At 42.5% G+C, this 19,319-nt stretch overlaps 1 protein-coding gene across 1 annotated transcript in view; it reads left to right on the forward strand.

Annotated features, from left to right (window-relative positions):
* Nucleotides 1–18,792, forward strand: part of LOC126298556 (uncharacterized) — a 902,811-nt gene extending 884,019 nt beyond the window's left edge. The window contains exon 13 of the mRNA XM_049989913.1: nt 16,655–18,792. Coding sequence (XP_049845870.1) covers nt 16,655–16,855 — 201 coding nt within the window. The 3' untranslated portion in view covers nt 16,856–18,792. The remainder of the gene's footprint in view (nt 1–16,654) is intronic.
* Nucleotides 18,793–19,319: the final 527 nt, after the last annotated feature.

The raw sequence follows: 19,319 nt of genomic DNA on the forward strand, positions 1-19,319 counted from the left end.
TACTATGAGAGTTAGGTGGGAGGTGAGAAAACCTGGATTTCATGCTCATAAGCCACACACATCACGCCGGTAAATGCCAAACGACGCCTCGGTTGGTGTAAGCAGCGTAAACATTGCACGACTGAACAGTGGAGAAACGTTGTGTGGAGTGACTAATCACGGTACACGATAAGACGACCCGATGGCAGGGTGTGGGTATGGCGAATGCCCTGTGAACGTCATCTGCCAGCGTGTATAGTGCCAACAGTAAAATTCGGAGGCTGTGGTGTTATAGTGTGGCCGTCTTTCTCATGGAGAGGACTTGCACCCCATTTTGTTTTGCATGGCACTATCACAGCATAGACCTAAATTGATGTTTGAAGCACCTTCTTGCATCCCACTCCTGAAGAGCAATTCGGGGATGGCGATTGCATCTTTCATCACGACCGAGCACGGCTATTGGTGGAGTGGTTACACCACATAACATCACTGTAGTGGACTGGCCTACACAGAGTCCTGACCTGAATCCTATAGAACACCTTTAGGATGTTTTGGAGCTTCGTGCCAGGCCTCGCCGACCGACATCGATACCTCTCCTCAGTGCACCACTCCGTGAAGAATGGCCTGCCATTCCCCAAGAAACCTTCCAGCACCTGATTGAACGTATGCCTGCAAGAGTGGAAGCTGTCATCAAGGCTAAGGGTGGACCAACACCATACTGAATTCCAGCGTTACCGATGGAGGGCGCCACGAACTTTCAAGTCATTTTCAGCGAGGTGTCCGGATACTTTTGTTCACTTAGCGTACTAACAGCAGCAGCAGTATAATGATACGGATTTCCTCTCTTGTTTTTTTTTTTTTTTTTTTTTTTTTTTTTTTTTTTTTGTGTGTGTGATACACAGAGAGCAGGAAGAAAATATGCACTCTGTGTTACGTATGTATCCACAGTTAGTTGCTTGCATGTTCTGTACCTCATATTGCGATAACTCGCTGTTATGTGGAACGTGAAATTAAGATTACGATAAGATGTCTTTTCTGGATGAAAATACGACTACGTGCTGTCCATTTAAGTAACTGGACTTTTATTTTAATCTTAATCTGCAGTGAAATTGAAAATTCAACCCAACCACACACAGATATTATTTATTGACAAATGCATCTATCACGTCGAAGGGATAGTATTCTACATGGCTGGCTATTAAAATTGCAAACACCATGAACACTAAATGCAACAAAGTCAGACTGACATAAAGTTTGTTACATGTTTGAAATTCAGTTAATTAGAATTTCACTGCCGCCGCACTTTAGCGATAACACCATCTACATTCTGTATATAAAGAAAGATTACACAGCGGGTTTATCATTCAGAAGTAGCATTTCTGTGTTGTTTGTTAGTGATAATATCATGTTGTGCCTCCTGTAAGGGTAAGAAACGTCTGCAGTCACACTGAATTTGGCAACGACTCGCTCGTGGCCTATCGAGACGGCAGTTTTTTGATCCGCGGTATTGCTGTTCGCGTTAGTTGGCATCCCACGACTGCATATGAGTATAGAATCAATAGCTTTAGAAGGGTCATACTGCACGCCATACAGAATTTCAAAGATCCTGTGCGACTAGCGCCCGAGAGAGGGCGACGACGTCTGGAGGATAACGGACTGTGGCTTCCCTTGACGCTGAAGTAGAAGTAGGTGCGACCATACTGGTGCGCCCAATGACATCACTGTAGGCAAGAGTGCCACCTCGTCGTCTTTTCAAGTGACGCTTGATTCTAACTACAGCATCGCCATGGACACATCCATGTGTGGAGTCTCAGAGGAGAACGAAAGTTGCCAGATTGTGTGTGTGAATTCTTAAGGGACCAAAGTGCTGAGGTCATCGGTCCCTAGACATACACACTACTTAAAGTAACTTAAACTAACTTATGCCAAGACAAACACAAACACCCATGCCGGAGGGAGGACTCGAACCTCCGGCGGGACGGGCCGCGCAGTCCGTGACATGGCGCCTCAAACCGCGCGGCCACTCCGCAGTTGCCAAATTGCATTCGTCATCGTCATATGAACCTAGCACTTGGTGTGATGGTGAGGGGTATTCCTGGGTACACAATTCCATCACCTCTGGTTACCGTTGCTGGTATTTTAGGCAGCAGGCGTTACATTCCTAACGTTTTAAGGCTGGTAGCTGCGGCTTATCTTCGACGTCTCCATAAGTTATCCTTCGACAAGGCAACCCATGACAGCATGTTGCTCTATGATGTGCTGGTCTACCTCGATACAGAGGGGGGACGACTGTTGCCTGCAAGCACCTTCTCCGGATCTCTCACCCACTTAAAATATCTGCCCATGGGTTGCCAAGGGTGTAGCACTCCACCACTGATGAACTCTGGTATAGAGTTGAAACGCCATGGAATGATGTGCCGGTACCACCTTACTGTGCTTCACGTGCACTACACGTAAAATTTCGCTTTTGCCATCATTCGTGGTGTTGCAGTTTTAACGGCCAACAGGGTAAATACGTAATCAGGTACAGGACTATATGGCTACATATTTGAGGTAATCTATGTCTTTCTTTCAAAACAATATCAATCATATGATAAGCTTATATTTTTCCTCTCTAGTTTCTTCAAAATTAATTATTTTACGAGATAGGTAAAAGCACTGAGTATAGTAAAACGCCGGCCGCGGTAGCCGTGCGGTTCCAGGCGCTTCAGTCCGGAACCACGGGACTGCTACGGTCGCAGGTTCGAATCCTGCCTCGGGCATGCATGTGTGTGATGTCCTTAGGTTAGTTAAGTTTAAGTAGTTCTAAGTTCTAGGGGACTGATGATTTAAGATGTTAAGTCCCATAGTGCTCAGAGCCATTTGAACACGCCATATAGTAAAACTTCAGCAGAGTTTACGAGTAAGTACGAATATGATTTACATAACACTTCAAGACGCGAACAGTTTCCTCAACAAACTCATGTGAGGGTTGTGCACCTAGGAACATTCAGGGATTTAAGGAAGCTACATCTTTCCACTTTTGTCATACGTGAATGGAACCACGGGGCAAACAATGATACCGATCCGCTGCTCCTCACACAGAGTAGTAACAGCTGAAATCGTAGCTCAAATTTAAAAAAATAGTTTTACTTACTGTATTTATTCATCATTATTATTTTATTATTATTATCTGTGACGACATCCTGTAGGATCAAGCAAAGCATTCTGCCTCATTCGGCCATTCTTTCTGATCTTTTTCTCCTTTTTTCCTCCTTCATGGAGTCTCGTTCTATTTTGAGTCCACTTTGTCCCTGGTTTCTTTGTGACTTCGTTCTCTGATCCCTCATTCCACTTGTGTCTCCTCTCTACATGTGTTTCTGTCTTTAATTTCCACCGAATAGATCTGTGCTTTTTGTAGGTCAAGTTTGCTTGTGTGATCCATGTTGTTATTGACTTGACCCCTTGTACTAGTACACAGGGTGAACATTAATAAGCCGGCCGGGCTGGCCGAACGGTTCTAGGCGCTTCAGTCGTGAACCGCGCGACCACTACGGTCGCAGGTTCGAATCCTGCCTCGGGCATGGATGGTTGTGATGTCCTTAGGTTAGTTAGGTTTAAGTAGTTATAAGTTCTAGTGGACTGATGACGTCAGATGTTAAGTCCCATAGTACTCACAGCCATTTGAACCATTTGAACATTAATAAACCTAATGAATCGACAAACTGCCGGTACGTATTTTTGACTCGAAACGGAAGAAAAGAAGTCCTATGAACATGTCTGGAAATGCATCGTAGCGACCACAGATAGTGCTGGCGAATGACAGTTCCACTGACCACGTACCATACGTTTCTTGTTTATTACGGGCTGCCTGATTGACGCACCGTATTGTAAGCGGCAGAATGGTTTGATATTGACGTCGGGAAGAAGCCGAGATGGTGTTTGTGTACGGCCGAGCAGATGGAAACGGTCGAGAGGCAGCACGGCTACACCATAACAAGTTCCCTCACAGACACAAACCACGCCACAGAACATTTAAAGCCCTTTTTGCGGCCGGCCGTGGTGGCCGAGCGGTTCTAGGCGCTCAGTCCGGAACGGCGTGACTGCTAGGGTCGCAGGTTCGAATCCTGCCTCGGGCATGGATGTGTGTGATGTCCTTAGATTAGTTGGGTTTAAGTAGTTCTAAGTTCTAGGGGACTGATGACCACAGATGTTACGTCCCATAGTGCTCAGAGCCATTTGAACCATTTTTGAACCCTTTTTGGGCGTCTGTGTGATGATGGGTCCTTTCAGACAGACGAATGGGCAGGGAGGCAGCGGACTGTGCATGCACCAGACTTGGAGGACCGGCTTGTACAGGATACTGAGACGAAGCTCTAGACATGTGGCCCGCCAACATGGTGTAAGTCAAAGTTGGATTATGTGTATCCTGCATGACAACCGCTGCTGTCCCTATCACGTGCAACGTATGAGACGGTTATCAATAGCGGACTCTATGGGAAGGATTTTGTCGATTGTTTTTCACCACACCATCACAATTATGGGATTTCTGTCATCTGTCCTCTTTATCGACGTCGCAACCTCAACCAGAACTGGCATCATCAGTCTGCACAATCGTCATCTGTGGGCTACAGAGAACCCTTGGGAAAGATCTGTTGTGACGTTGATGCGATGCAGCTCTGCACCGTGTTCCGGAACGATTTTTTGTAGTTGCACGCACACCATCCATTTCCAGTCACATATTCCTAGGACCTTTTTTTCTTCATATCCAGTCAGGAATCCATCCATGTAGTTTGTCCGTTTTATTAATGTTCACCCTGTATAGAGGGTGTTAGGGGTAGATAAAATATACCAATACTGACTTCACAAAGGTTCGTTAAGTCAGGATCTGCAGTCAAGAAGTAGGGCGCAGTAAACCACATATATTTCAGATACGTAAATACCATACACAGAAACACAAATAACAATTGTGAGCCGCAGACAGTTCATGTCGGATAACGCTTCAGCACAGAGAATCCAATCGATGAACCAGAGATAAAACCAAACAACGTATGTAAATGTTCGTCTTAGAATCTGACGATGTATTGAGCACTCGAGCTATTGACACTTGATGCTGATACACAACAGAAGACGAAAGGTGTCGTGATGAGCTCCCGGTTCAGACATCGTGACGGCGAGTAGTTGGCTGGTGACGGGACCGCGGCGCCGGTGCTGGCAGGAGATGCCGTGCGATGTGGAGGCACCTTCGGGCAGCATTGAGGCCGTTGCCCACGCCGTATCCATGGCAACGACTGCGTGCGGTACACGAGTGGGCGGATGAATTGAGGGCAGGAAATCACTCTTAAGGAGCAGAAATTCCGGTTGATGACTGAAGACAGTCTACTGAACAACGTTACATGGCCATTCACTTCACTTGCCGACTAATAATTACAGCTGTTACAAGTAGCACGTTTTTAAGTTGATTAGTACCTCCAAGTACGTGTGGCACGAGCAATCCAATAATATTTATTGTCCCCCGACCAGGAGGACAACTACTGAAGCGTGGAAGCGAAGATGCAAAACGCGCAGTCTGTACTGCAGGCATAGTCCACTTCGTGGTGCAGATACATAGACTTTTTCAAGCTTGATTGCTAAATTGTAGTGGTTGATTTTTGTATGGATGGACATACGTTTTTATTAAGCCATATGTGTTCTATGTCTTCCTGTACGCTGTGCTCACTTTTTTGTGATCGAGTCCTCAGTGAGATCTTCACTGCTCTTTGACGATTTCATCTAGATACTTGAAACATGCAACTCACTTTATCTTGGCATATTTTGCGACTAATTTTTGTACATTTAGTTTTGAGCAGAAGAAATTAGACTTATGGAAAAAGATTTGCACGCCAACTATTTCTGCGCTTTCTTTTTTAGTGTTCCTGTTTGTTCGGTCGCTGCTGTTTCATATCTGATCTGGGAAAATGGCCAGGTCGTGTGCAATAGCTAGTTTTGAGGTTTCTTCGTTGTCTTGGGATAGTTCTAGTCGTACTGTTTCTCATTTTTCTAGAATTTTCAGTTCTTTTCTCCAATTTCTTATTACTTTGTCCAGGAGTAGGTTGAATAATAGTTGGGATAATCGGTTGCCTTGGGATACTCCAGTTTTAATCATGAATTGATCATTTCACCCATGAATTGGACTTTCTATGTTGTGTAAGCCATTGTCTATTGATTAATAATAGTGTTTCTGGGTTGAGACCCTGTTATAAGACGATGGACAAGGCTTGACGGTCGACGAAATCGCATACCTTCTTGAAGCCTATGAAGGTGCAAATAACTGGAGAATTCCTGATGACCTCGTATTTCAGAATTGTTGTCAGATTGTAAACCTGCTGCGTGCCTGAACGACCGAAGCGGAAGCCTGCCTGGGATTCGCCAATGCTGTATTCCAACTGTTCTTGTGTTCTCTGGAGTAAGAACGCTGAGAGAATTTTGTAGGTGGCCTTTATCAGGGAGAATCCTCTGTAGTTATTCACATTCGTCCTATGTCGTTTTTTAATACATACGTGTGCATTTGTAGTTGTCCTGAAGTTTTTAGGTTTTCCAGATGGTTTTGATTATTTCTGTATGTTCCTGCAGATAAAAAAATGTTCAAATGTTTGTGAAATCTTATGGGACTTAGCTGCTGAAGTCATCAGTCCCTAAGCTTACACACTACTTAACCTAAATTATCGTAAGGACAAACACACACACACACACACACACACACACACACACACACACACACACACACACACACACACACCAATGCCTGAGGGAAGACTCGAACCTCCTGCAGATATTATTGTCTGATGTTCTTTAGTTGTTCCGCAATGATGCCGCTTTCACCATATATCCTATTGTTTTTTAATTTGTGGATTTCTTCACATGTTAGTGGGAGCGATTTTATATACCTGGAGGTGCAGTCCTGTGTTGTGAATCGTTTATGAGGTTCAGGACGGTTAAGGAAATCAAAGTAATTACGTACTGGTTTCTAACAGTTCTCTAAATTAGTTGGTGCTAGTTTTCCATCTTGTTTTCTGCAGCATAAATTTTGATTATAGTTGCGGAAGTTTTCCACTACAGAGTCCGGTTGCTCCTTTATATCCTTTCTTCTGGTTTGCCCAGCGACTTTTGCAGTATGCTTTCTGGACTCCTTTAAACGGCATAGATATCTTTTGCTGTACTCCTGGAAAGTTTGTTTGCGTTTGTGTAGTGGGTTTTCACTGAATCTCAATACATGTGTTTATCGCTCTTTTTCCGCGATATTAGTTTTGCTTTTTGTGTGATCTTTGTATGAGATTGTCACCATGTGTTTGCTTGTTGTCTTTCCAACTACTGTCTATTGTTGCATTCTACGATCAATTTCGTATCGAACTGCTGTACGTGTGTTCTTTTCTGATGGATTTCCTTCCGTACCAATCTGATTTTAATTGGAGTTAGGAAGTGATCTGAATCAACGTTCGCACCTCTGCGGACATGAACGTCACGGATCTCCTGAAATGGGTAGGAAATCGCTACATGATCTGTTTGGAATACTCTCGTCTGTTGTGTAGGTGACCTCCATTTTTTTTATGTTCTCGTGAGGACTTCCTGCGGGATGCTGACGTAATCTTTAGGTTGTTTTTCTCGCTTAACTCCACAAGTCTCACGTCATTTTTGTACGTATATTTGTGTGTGTGGGAAACTTTCTCACAGTTCTCTGATAACTTTTTTCTCTGCCGATTTGTGCGTTAAAACCACCTAGCAAAATTTTTATCTCATCTTTGGGAATTTTGGCCATCACTGCCTATAATGTTGCCTAGAATTTCTCTGTTGATTTTGGGTCTTTTTTGTTATCTCAATTCGTGAGAATGTGTACATTGATCATTGTGTATTTCTCGTTTTTACACCGGAGGCGCATTGTTACTAGCCTGCTGTTTACGGGAGTGACATCTCTAAAGGAATTGTTTATCTTCTTGTGTTCCATGAAGGCTGTGCCTAGAAGTGAAGCAACCCTAGCGACTCTTATCTCTGTCGACAAACCTCCGCATTACCGTATTAGCTCTAATTTCTCTGATTTTCTCGTCATGGTCAAAACTCGAGACGAATGTGGGAGGAAGTAACATGCTGAACACTTCTTGAAATGTACGTCACGTAATTTCAAGACTAAACCTCTCCCTGATGCACAACGACTCTCTTGCAGTTTGCTGAACATAAACGTAACGCTTTCATGCACGCTAAATGATGCCGTGACGATACGCGCCGCTCTTTATTATATCTTCTTTTAATCCAACGCAATAAGATTTGTAGATAGACGAGCAATGCTCAAGAATTGATCGAGAAAATGTTGGCAAGCCACTCTTTCCTTTGTGAATCACTCAGAGATGTGCAAAACAGTTCATTCAAGGAATTTAAATTCAAAATACAAGTAAGTGGCTATTTTTTCTATATCAAATTTAAATTCAAAAGGGTTTCAAATAAAAGTATTTAAATATAAAATGCAAAACACATATTTTCAAAATACCTTTATTCAAATAAAATACCTATAACTAGTGAAAATTTAACATGCCATTTATTTCACTGATTTTAACACCAGTAATTGTTCCAATATTTAGTTTTTCATGTTCCGCCTATGTGGCCTCATTATTATGCCATCAAAGGAAAATAGTCTTTCAACAGGAGCAGAACTCGATAACTAAGCATTATGTTTAAAAAAATCACATTTGGAAAATTGTTCAAGGAATGTAAACTATTGTCATTATCTTTTAAAAATTGTTGTGTTTCTAGATCTACTTTAATGTTGCCACTATCACTGGGTACAGAAGAATCGGAGTCCTCAACAAACACATAATAAGCTTCAACCTTTTTTTAATCAGAAAGTTGCAAATTTATCCCTTCTTCTTTTGTCATCTTCCACACTTCTGAAATGTACAGTTCTTTGACATATTCTGTGCTAATTTAGGTACCCATTACAGTTTGAGAAAAATGTAAGATATGGATGCTAATATGCCATCCTTTGTTCTTGGTTTATCTAACTTACACAATCTCTCAAAACGCCTATTAACACTTTCTTTAATAACTTCTGTCAGTACGCCACAGTACGTAGGTTTATCTCTGCAAGCTCTTTAACATTCTTTGTATTCTATTTAGTTCTGGCAGAAGACGTCCATACTAGGTATCTCTGTCCCCTTCTAAACTTCTGATGTCGTCAGCAACAGCTTTTGAACAGCTTAAGTATTCATTAATAACTGTACTTCGATTTCTTTAAAGGCTGCTGATCAGAGTTTCCTCAAAGCTTCGTTTAGAGTGTACTCGGCAGTGAGTAGACTTGAATAGTATTATAGTATGAATTCCATCGTGTTGGACATGGATTAGTAGAGAGTTTTCCATTTGATCCTAAGTAGATTCCACAAGCTTCAGGAGACCTTCAGCACAAATTTCAAAATGCTTGACATTTTGACATGACTGCATCGTAAACTTTTTGTACAAATTACTTTCAGCTCTGGCCTTATACATATCTCTTGAAGTTATTAATTCCAATGTGTGTGACCTCACACCTCCATTATTCAACTTCTTTGGCATTATCACATGATTTCGGTACGTTTTACATTAAACAAATAATAATGGTAAACATATAAAGTGTACTGAAGCCTTACTGACTTTTTAATATTTATTGCCTTGCCATATTCACTTGGCAGGTGTGACTTTTTCGCTTATTGCGCCATTTGTATCCGTCGTGGTACTGGTACTACTTTTACTTAGGCAAATGGTTCATTAAATGAATGAAAACTATGAAGTATGAAATAAAAAGTTTCATTTCAATCATTTTCCATTTTACAAATAGAAGTTTTCTATATTTCAGTTACTTCAAATAAAATAGGAAATGCTTTTTGGAAAAAATATTTCAAATGCGAAATAAAAGTAGGTACTTTGTATTTTTTATTTGCATTTCTAATACAGTTATATCACATAATTCACATCTCCGGAATTACAGTTGCTTAAGAGTCTTCAGTGACAGCCTGACATGTGCTTCTCCCAGAATTAGAGTCATGTGATCGTCCCACTTTAAGTCGCTCCTGACAGTTACCCTAAGCATTTTACGGGAATTACTGTTTTCAGTAGCGTATTCGAACAGCAATGACTCTATTCATCTGTTTATGCGCAGTACGTTACGTTTATTTACGTTCAGGATCAAATGTTAGTCCCTGCACCAACCATCGATCGTATGCAGTCTTCTTGCGTTGCAGTCGAGTGATATTCAGCTCTTTGGGCCGTTTATCGCTTCTACAATATATAGTAATCGATGGAGACGGCTGTGATCAACATTCCGTTGTCTACAATTCTAACTGTCCCTGGTAACAGTGGTTTTCCCCGAATCGTGGTACTGGCGGTACACCGCTGACATGATGACGAACAAACAGCCCGGTGCTTGCACAGCATATCCCGTGTCTTGCTCATTCTGTGCTTTACAGTCACGCCGATTACATCTGACGGCACAGCAGCTCCAGCACAGCAGCTTTCCCGAATTCAATTGCTTATAAGTAACTAAATAAACCTATACGACCGTAAAAGTCATCCTGTAGCAAGATTGTGCCCCATCTGACAATAGGCTGCCACACTGAGCTTCTTCCTAACATTATTCAACTGGACAGAGTGATAGCCCCCGCCGCCTCCCACCATTCTTAGTATGTCCGAAAGGGTAAACACCATTCTTGATATTGTAGCCGTAGATATACACTATGAAAAGAAATATATACTGATATCGGGCCCATTGGGCATTGAAACGCTAGCCGAAACGGTCAATTGCATTGGGGAACATGCAGCACGTGTATGAAGAACTTGGGAGGAGGGAAGTGTGGGACTGGATAATTTGTACGATACGAATCGGAAGCATCATTCGCGTAAAATTTGACATGGGAGTATGGATGTCTTTAATGACTTGGTATGGAAGGGAAAAATAATTTTGGTGCAGTTCGTGATCCAAGCTTTAGCAATGGAAGGACAGAAGCGAAGACCTAATCAGGAGAGAAAAGGTAGGAGAGAAAGTCGTGACGGTATGCATGAAACCATTCCAAAGTGTGATGAGATCCTCCCCCCCCCCCCCCCTCCAAATAAAAGAAAAGAGATACTGAAAAAGGTGAGGCCACACTATCCACGCGTTCACCCCAGATTCTGGCCTGTTGCGCTTGTTATGGAGAATACTTAACAGATGACAGTTTCAAAGTGGTTTAAAGTCATCAGCTAGTGTGTGGTATTTTAATGTACTTTTATGGGAGAGGGCAGTTACTAATGGTAATGACGATGGGAAGTACAATCATTAATTTATGCAGCCAGTGACTTTTTGTCGATGACTTTGCGTACCAAATACAATTTCGGGAGTGGTGACACTTTCTAGTCTTACAGAGTTTCTTTTACATTTTAAGAAACTTTGATACGGTGAGGTTTGGAATTCTTGAGTGCTGAAGCATACAGCGAAGAGGCCATGCTTGAAGCTAATTCTTATTTGCAAATTATATTAATTACAGCACCCACAAATACATTTAAGCTGTCGTTCTTCTTGTGCTCCTTATGCGAGAAATGAAACGTCGTGCAGCCAGGGCCCCCCGTCGGGTAGACCGATCGGCTGGTGCAAGTCTTTTTATTTTACACCACTTCGGCGACTTGCGCATCGATAGGGATGAGACGATGATGATGATGAAGACAACAGAACACCCAGTCCCTGAGCGAGGAAAATCTCCGAACCAGCCGGGAATCTAGCCCGGGCCCCTTTGCAATGGCATTCCATTGCGCTGACCGCTCAGCTATCGAGGCGGACTTCCCTATGGGAAATAACACGAAGAAGAGGCACCATGCTAAGTGTTCTCTTCCATGCTCTTCGCAGTCGTTTGCAGAGCATGTTCGTGAGTTCAAATGAGATATGCACTCTAGCCGTTGCACGACGTTCAGTGACACTTGCGAGCAAGAATTTACATCAAGCAAGGTCCTCCTCGTCGTGAGCTTCAACAGAGAATCATACCAGTCAAACTGCTGCTGCGCGTTTCAACGTACTGAGAAATACGAAACAAACTGTGTATGGAATTGAAGACAGCAGCCACGTCTGAAATCAGTTTTGTGAAATACAGCGTGACGCAAAATTTTAGGTTTCGAACTGCACAAATGGTAGACAACGTCAGTACTACTAGACCAGGACCTAATGGCCGACAGTGAATATTAGTTTTGTTATTGATATAAAAATGTTCGCCTTATAGCAACGACTTAAACTCATTCAACTCTTGATTTTGACGACTGCCAGGATTAATTCATGCATTACAGGGCACATAATTTTTGTGCGTACTCTCCGAAATATTCATGTCGGGTGTTGCACAGTGACGCAAGCAGCTCACATCCTACTAAACGGATTCTCTTACACCAACGCTTTTGTGTAACACCGTACTAAAATATCCGCAGATGTGAGATCCAACAATCTCTCTGGCCACGTTCCAAAACAACGACGAGGTTGTCTGTTGTGGCGGTGGGACGGTGAGATGGTGCACCACATCCTCTCGCAAAAAACTAGAGATATAGTCTCCAAGAACTGCGGCAGCACATCTCGAATTAACGACACGCAACACTGCACCATTTACACGGAAATGGGAGGGAGACAGGTAGGGCAAGTAATATGGCCGTATTAATTGATGTTGTGGAGTTCTAGCACAAGAGTTCATACAGAATAGTTGTTGGTGATCTGGGACGAGAGTGGCGAGTGATATACGTTGCTGGAGCCATGCCTATTGCAGCAGATAAAAACCCCATGACAGTTGAAAGACGCCTGGTCAAGGAACAACACAAATTGTAGGAAGTGCGAGACTGCAGTACTACGCTGGATAATTCAACACTATCTTGTAAAACTCAATTGTCCAAATAATTGTCTTACGAAACCCTTCGTCATCGCGCTGTGGCTCGAACTACCCTGTTTCTCCACAGTTTTTATACCCAGCGGTAAATTTCTTGCAATTAGATTCGTGCTTGTTTTCTATCTTCTGTCTGTACATTCGTTCGGCGCTCTCTACTCTACATCATTTGCACCGACTATTAATTGTGTATCTGAAGATTCCTGTAAAGGTTATCGCTTCGTCATTAACAAGCAGTAATAAAAAATGTAAACGGTGACAAACACCAGAGCGGACACCTAATAGACGACTGTGTATTGATTTTCATAGAGCGCCACCAACGTCGACGCGACTGACAGGTCTTTGTCACAAAACAGCGGCAGTTTTAAAACTCTTGCCTCAATCTTATTGCTCGTTCGCGAGATGGAACAGCTTGAAACATTCATTTCCCCTGGATCTTTATTTCAAAATGAGTTGAAGGTCCTGTACCATCTGTGTAATTTGGACCGTGAGATGTTTAAGACATCCAACTGTCATTCGTCCGAGGACTGGTTTTTCCCCTTTTTCCACGTCTGTCTGGTGCGAGTCTTTCCATCTATTCACGATTTCTTCAACCCGCATCCATTGAATCTTCTTACTTTAATCAATATTTTTCTTCTCTTTACAACGTTTATCCTCCGTCAGCTCTACCCTCCATTACGAAATGAACTATTGCTCGATTCCTCAGCGCTATTTATTTCACTTTTCAGAAGTATTCATACATCAAAGAGCTATTCAATAACCAAGTTGCATTTGTCATTATAATTAAAACAGTAATATACAAAAAGTTATGTACAAATGTATGTCTAAAGGTAATTAAACAGAAGTATCTACTTCATATGTATTAAATTTTCTCGAAACAATATTTGGTCGTAATGAGTGCATTGGCTGAAGCTTTGGCTAGATCTCCGGCTGTGGACGTAGCTGGGCACAGCCTGCATAGCAACATATGATCTGTAGTTTGTTCAACATCACACTCGTACAGCGATGACTGCTCTGTGTAGCCTTGCTGTGCAGATTGGATCTGCAGTCAGCTGAGTGTCTTCCAAGTCGGCCAATCTTTTGTGCGGACAGAGGACATTCTCTCACCTGGCAACAGCCAGTCTTAGATGAGGTGGGTTCTGGTGAGCCACTCGTGGAGTCTTGCTTGCTTAGGTGGTTCTGCAAGCGCCTCGGTTATTTTCGGGAAGAGCTGGCTGTTGTCCGAACAAAGGTGGGCTGCAGATGTGGCTTGGTCCTCTCTTTCCTGACTGCAGAAAACCTTCGCATGTCTGCGTATGTCCTATCAATCTATTCTCTTTTAGTCAACTTTTCCAAAAAGCTCTTATCTGCTCTGTTTGATTCAGTACCTCCTATTTAGTTATTCGATCTACCCATCTAGTCTTCAATATTCGTTTGAAAAACTTCTGGTATCTACTTGCCTCTACTATGAGGCATGTTCAGAAAATATGTTTTCTAGACTTTTATATTATTTAGAGAAACTGTATCTGAAAAAAAATTAGAGAGTGTTGTAGATACACTTGGTGATTACTTTTCCACGTAATCGTCATCCCGTTCAATGTATTTGATAAGCCGTAGTACAAGCTTATTTATCCGCTACTCAAAAAACTCTCCCGCCAGCTCATGCCCCCACTTCAGAACCTCTTTCTGCACTTGCTCATCGGTTAAAGATTTAATTCCACTCGTGCGCCTTCCGGGAGCTGAAAAGATGACAATATTAAGGCGCCAAGTCAGAGGAATACGGGTGATGGTTCAAAACATTCCAACGAAGTGAGTCGAAGAGCACCTTGGTGGCTAAGGCTGTGTAAGGACGGGTGGTACCGTGCAACAGAAAAGCTCCACTCGTCAGTATTCCCCACCTTTTGCACTGAATCCTTCTTTTGAGTTTAGTCTCGCAGTATCGTTGTGCATTGACGGTCTCCCACTGAGGCAGAAATCCGACCAATATGATGCCTTTTCGGTCCCAAACCAAGATATTTTTTGCCGAAATTGTGGTTCTGAATTTTTTGGCGGATGGAGAGTTAGTGTGACGCACCTGTCACGGCTGTCTTTTTCTCTCAGGCGTGTAATGAGTCACCCACATTTCACCTCCAGTCACAAAAGAGCTCAGAAAATCCTCACCTTCCAATTCGAGTGGGCTCTATTGACCCTATTTTTCTTGTGCTGTTTTGGGACTCTTCTTGCGCACAGTTACTGATGCCTCAGCGTTTCTGCCAGTGTCTCGTTTAAGAGAATTCTGGAGAGTTGCGGAAACATCGCAGGAATTTCATCCACTTTCAATCGGCGCTCTTCACGACCAGTTTCCTCGATTCCTTATCAGTCAAAATGGAAATGTTTCCTCTCCCCGGTCCGCTTTGAACATTTGTTCTGCCTTCTAACAACCTTACCACAACAAAGGTCAAAAATTAATTATGATTGTAGTGTTGCTCACGCTGTTAAATATTGCATTTTCGGGCAACAACAAAGTTATATTATGTGGCAGGTGTCATTAGAGGACAGTTAATAAAGTCATTTCTTGAAGTAAAGGATAAACTGGGCACTCATCTTTTCGTGTTTCCCACGCTGGTCTCGTTGTGAACTCATGGCTCAATCGTAGAAAATCTAGGTAGTGGTGATTCCAAGCTTGGATGCAAAGAGACCTACGTGTTACTCTGCGATATTCAAAAGTTTTATAGATGTGTTTCATAAAGCATTCTTGAAGATTAAACTTTTGCAAGTTAGGACAATGGTGATGTAAAAAAGTAATCAGCACCCTGAATTTAAGTTACACTTCCTTTTTATTACTTTTGTTGCAATATCACGTAACTCGTTCCAAAACATCACTTCACAATATAAAACATACTTGAGAATATCTTCCTCATTGTTAAAGTTCACATTTCATAAACTGACTACAATTTGCGTCTTTTTAACATGACCAAAGCTAGACTCTCTAATAATCGCTTACGCGCCCAAAAATCAGAGTTAAAAGTACGTAAAAGATCATACTGACAAAAGAAAGAGTATACGTAAGAATAAGATCATTGCAATATATACATATCGATGTATCGAAGTACCTCTACATTAATGAAATCAAATCTGAATGTTGTCACAGAAATATGTTAAGTATTTTACAGAAACACAGTAGAATATTGCTGGTATCGAGAAGTTGAGGTGAGGTGCCGCAATGCTTACGTAATTCAAGTACCATTACGGCCTGCAATAAACTCACTACACCACAACACTTTCGCCGTAAAACGTTTTGATGCGCAAAAAAAATTGAGTAGGTGATATTCCTTACGCGAGTAGGAAGGGGATCACAACACGTGGCTCGCACTAAGCGGAATTTCTTACAGACGTCTTTCACGCAACAGGACAATACAACGTGAGTGCACGTACTATTGTGGCCCTGCGAAGCTCGCTCTAGTTAGGGGATCACCTTCTACCACTCAGTGTTGCCAACCCTCAAAAAACAAAACAAAAAATCACAGCTAGTTACTGTTACAGTTACGCTTGCTTTCTGAACATCCCTCGTACTTACGGTCCGAGTTTGACTTCCAAATAATGCCGCACTCCAAAGAAACACGTTCAGAAAAGACTTCCTAAAACTTAATTTTGTGCACAAGTTTAACGTTATTGTTTGTTTCAGGAAAGCTTTTTTCGCAGTTGTCAGTTAATGTCTTATATCGTATTTACTTTTATCGCCTTCAGTTATTTGGCTGCCCAAATAGTGAAGGTCGTCTGTAAGTCTACTACTGTAAGCATCCTGTTTCCGTGACTGTAGCAGCCTTGTCTGACTGGCGCTTGTGTCCCCGCAGGAGGAGTGCGCGGGCCCGCTGCAGGAGCTGAGCAGCAAGATCAACTCGCGCCACCCCGAGCTGCACTCGCACCTGCTGCTGTCGATCTTCAAGATGGCCGAGGTGGAGGTGAAGGTGCCGGACGGGCGCGGCGCGCGGGCAGCCCCGGCGCCATTGGCGCTGCTGCTGGCCGCCGGCCTCGCGCTGCGCCACGCGTCGTGACGCTCGCTCTAACGCCGCCACAGCCGCTACAACTTCATGCGCTTCATACATATCATTTTGGGTTTCGGAGCACAGTGACACGTGTTTATTATGTTCTCGAAACAACTGTGATGTCTGTCGGCCCCTGAAAAAATGTATTTAGACATAAAAACGTCTTCCTTCGCGCCACGACTGCTGCGAGTGTTTTTGACTGTGGTGCGATGTACCCTAGACTAGAATCATCACTACACTGTCTCCGAGACGAAATATATATATATATATATTCCACATTGTGCGTCCATTGCGTATCCTTGCGAGCTGCGTAAGTATGCGTTCTGTGTCTTGTCGATACTAGTGGCGGTAAACTAAGTGGAAGCGACTCCTCGTCTGTTATTTGCACTTCTCCCCCGGCCTTCTCCCTTTTCTCGTCCTTACTCAGACAGATATGTATCTTTCGGATATTCGTTGTCGCCTACTGTTCATTTTTTTTCTGCTCTATTTTCCATTCGGAATCTCCGGAGAACTGAGACGATCGGTATTCGTCCTCGCATTTGGGATTGCACGTAACGAAATTCGTCCGTCTTACGTCAGTTTCCGAAGGTTTCCACCCTCCGGCAACATCCACACTCCCTCGTAACCACATATTTTTCAGCGCGCGACTATTTTGTAATTTCTGTACGCTGAAAATATGACGCGCTTACTACGGTCGGTTTTCGTCGTAGAGAACCGCCTTATGCGCTTTTCCTCTTATTAACTTACCAGGGTTGCAACTTGTCGAGTTCTCTGCATCCGGGACTATAACAGTTTACGGAAGAAATTGTTCCTATAGCCAGCTGCGAGTATTTACAGAGAACTGGAGTACGTATGCGGAGAATAAACGCGGAATTTTCACACCAATATTCTACGACGACTGCTCAAACGGACAGCCGAACTAATTTTTGGGCCCGCAACTGATAAATATGATTTCAGTTGCCATTTAGGAGTCCTCAGTTTCGTTACCGTACTAGGGCCGATCGTTACGAATTCGCCGGAGAGTCCACCCTACCTTTCTGTTTGTCCTGAGCTGTAAAAAAGTTCCATCGGCGTGGCTTTCACGCCGCAGTTGTGTATAAATCTTGTCTGGTGTCAAATATTTGCATTTCACATGTGTGTTTGAAGAACACTTTGTAAATGTCTAGTGCGACATATAGAGTCCGAATGGAGCAATAAATGTGATATTTTTCAGCTCAATACGGTATCACCGCGCTCTGTTGAAGCAGTGTGTTCAGTCTTCATGAAGCTCCCACTTCGAGCCACCATTTAGAGTAGTAATTGACACGCTCTAGAACGAAGGTGATGTTCCTCACTCATCAGCTTTGTTGTACGTGCGTAGCAAATCAAGGTCACACGCTTCAGTCTAGGTAAAATGACTGAAAAAAATATTGTGTTGTAGTGAGCACCTATATGTTTCCGTCGTACATGAAACACAGAAATACAAAAATGTTGAGTTATGTCGTACTTCACCCGTATGTATTCCTATTCCTTCCTCGGCCTGTATGAAACAAAGCTACGTTGTGTGGGTTTTCACGTAAGACATAATCAATCAAATGCATATCTATGTGTCGTACGAGCGTATATGTGACGATTAATTTAAAAATTCCTTTAATATCTTTGGAATGCATTGAAGGAAACAGTAAATACAATATTTCTCATGTTGAAGAAAATATTGATAGCTTCTTTTGAAGCGGTACGTGGTTAGTGAGTGAGTCTTGAAATCTGTCCTTGTCTGTGCTAACTGTGTATAGTATTCGTAGCGCAATTGCTTCACCATAACACCTGTGGCTAGTGTTATTTGTAGCTGAACAAGAGGTAAGCAGACGACGTATGAATGGTAACTAACTTCCGTGGATCCTTTTGTTACATCATATCTGTTGTTGAAATATGTAAAAAAATTTTATGCAATAAACCTGTTTTCTTTACTTTCTGCTTTTCATTGCAAATATAAGTTGAGCGAGGGTAACGCGTACGAGTAACAATGGCAGCAACAATGACAACACGAGTGATGCTGCGCTACGGAACTTCCCAATATCTCCAACCCGTCTCCGACTGCCTTTATTCAGACACACTGTACACCGCGACATAAAATGTGAGAACTCCATTAAGATAGTGATAAAATATGCATTTTATTTGTGAAGTGCGTTTTCTTTCAGCATCTTCCACGGAAAAACCAGAGAATTTCCAATAAAAAAACTTCAGATTCTGTCTTCCAGTCAGATAAAACTATTCACATAATTCTGAAAGCAGATTTTAAAAAAGTGCTTCTTTTTGTCTATTGACGATAATCGTTATTTCTTTGTGCTACAAGACATACACCGATGAGCCAAAAAATTATGAACACCTGTATAACAGTGTTTTGTCCACTTTTCAAATACAGTACAACAACGATTTTGTTTGGCATTGATTCTACAAGTACTCGACAGGAATACAGTTGTGGCACAGGATGACT

The sequence above is a fragment of the Schistocerca gregaria genome, chromosome X (assembly GCF_023897955.1).
Source record: "Schistocerca gregaria isolate iqSchGreg1 chromosome X, iqSchGreg1.2, whole genome shotgun sequence".
NCBI classification, from domain to species: domain Eukaryota; kingdom Metazoa; phylum Arthropoda; class Insecta; order Orthoptera; family Acrididae; genus Schistocerca; species Schistocerca gregaria.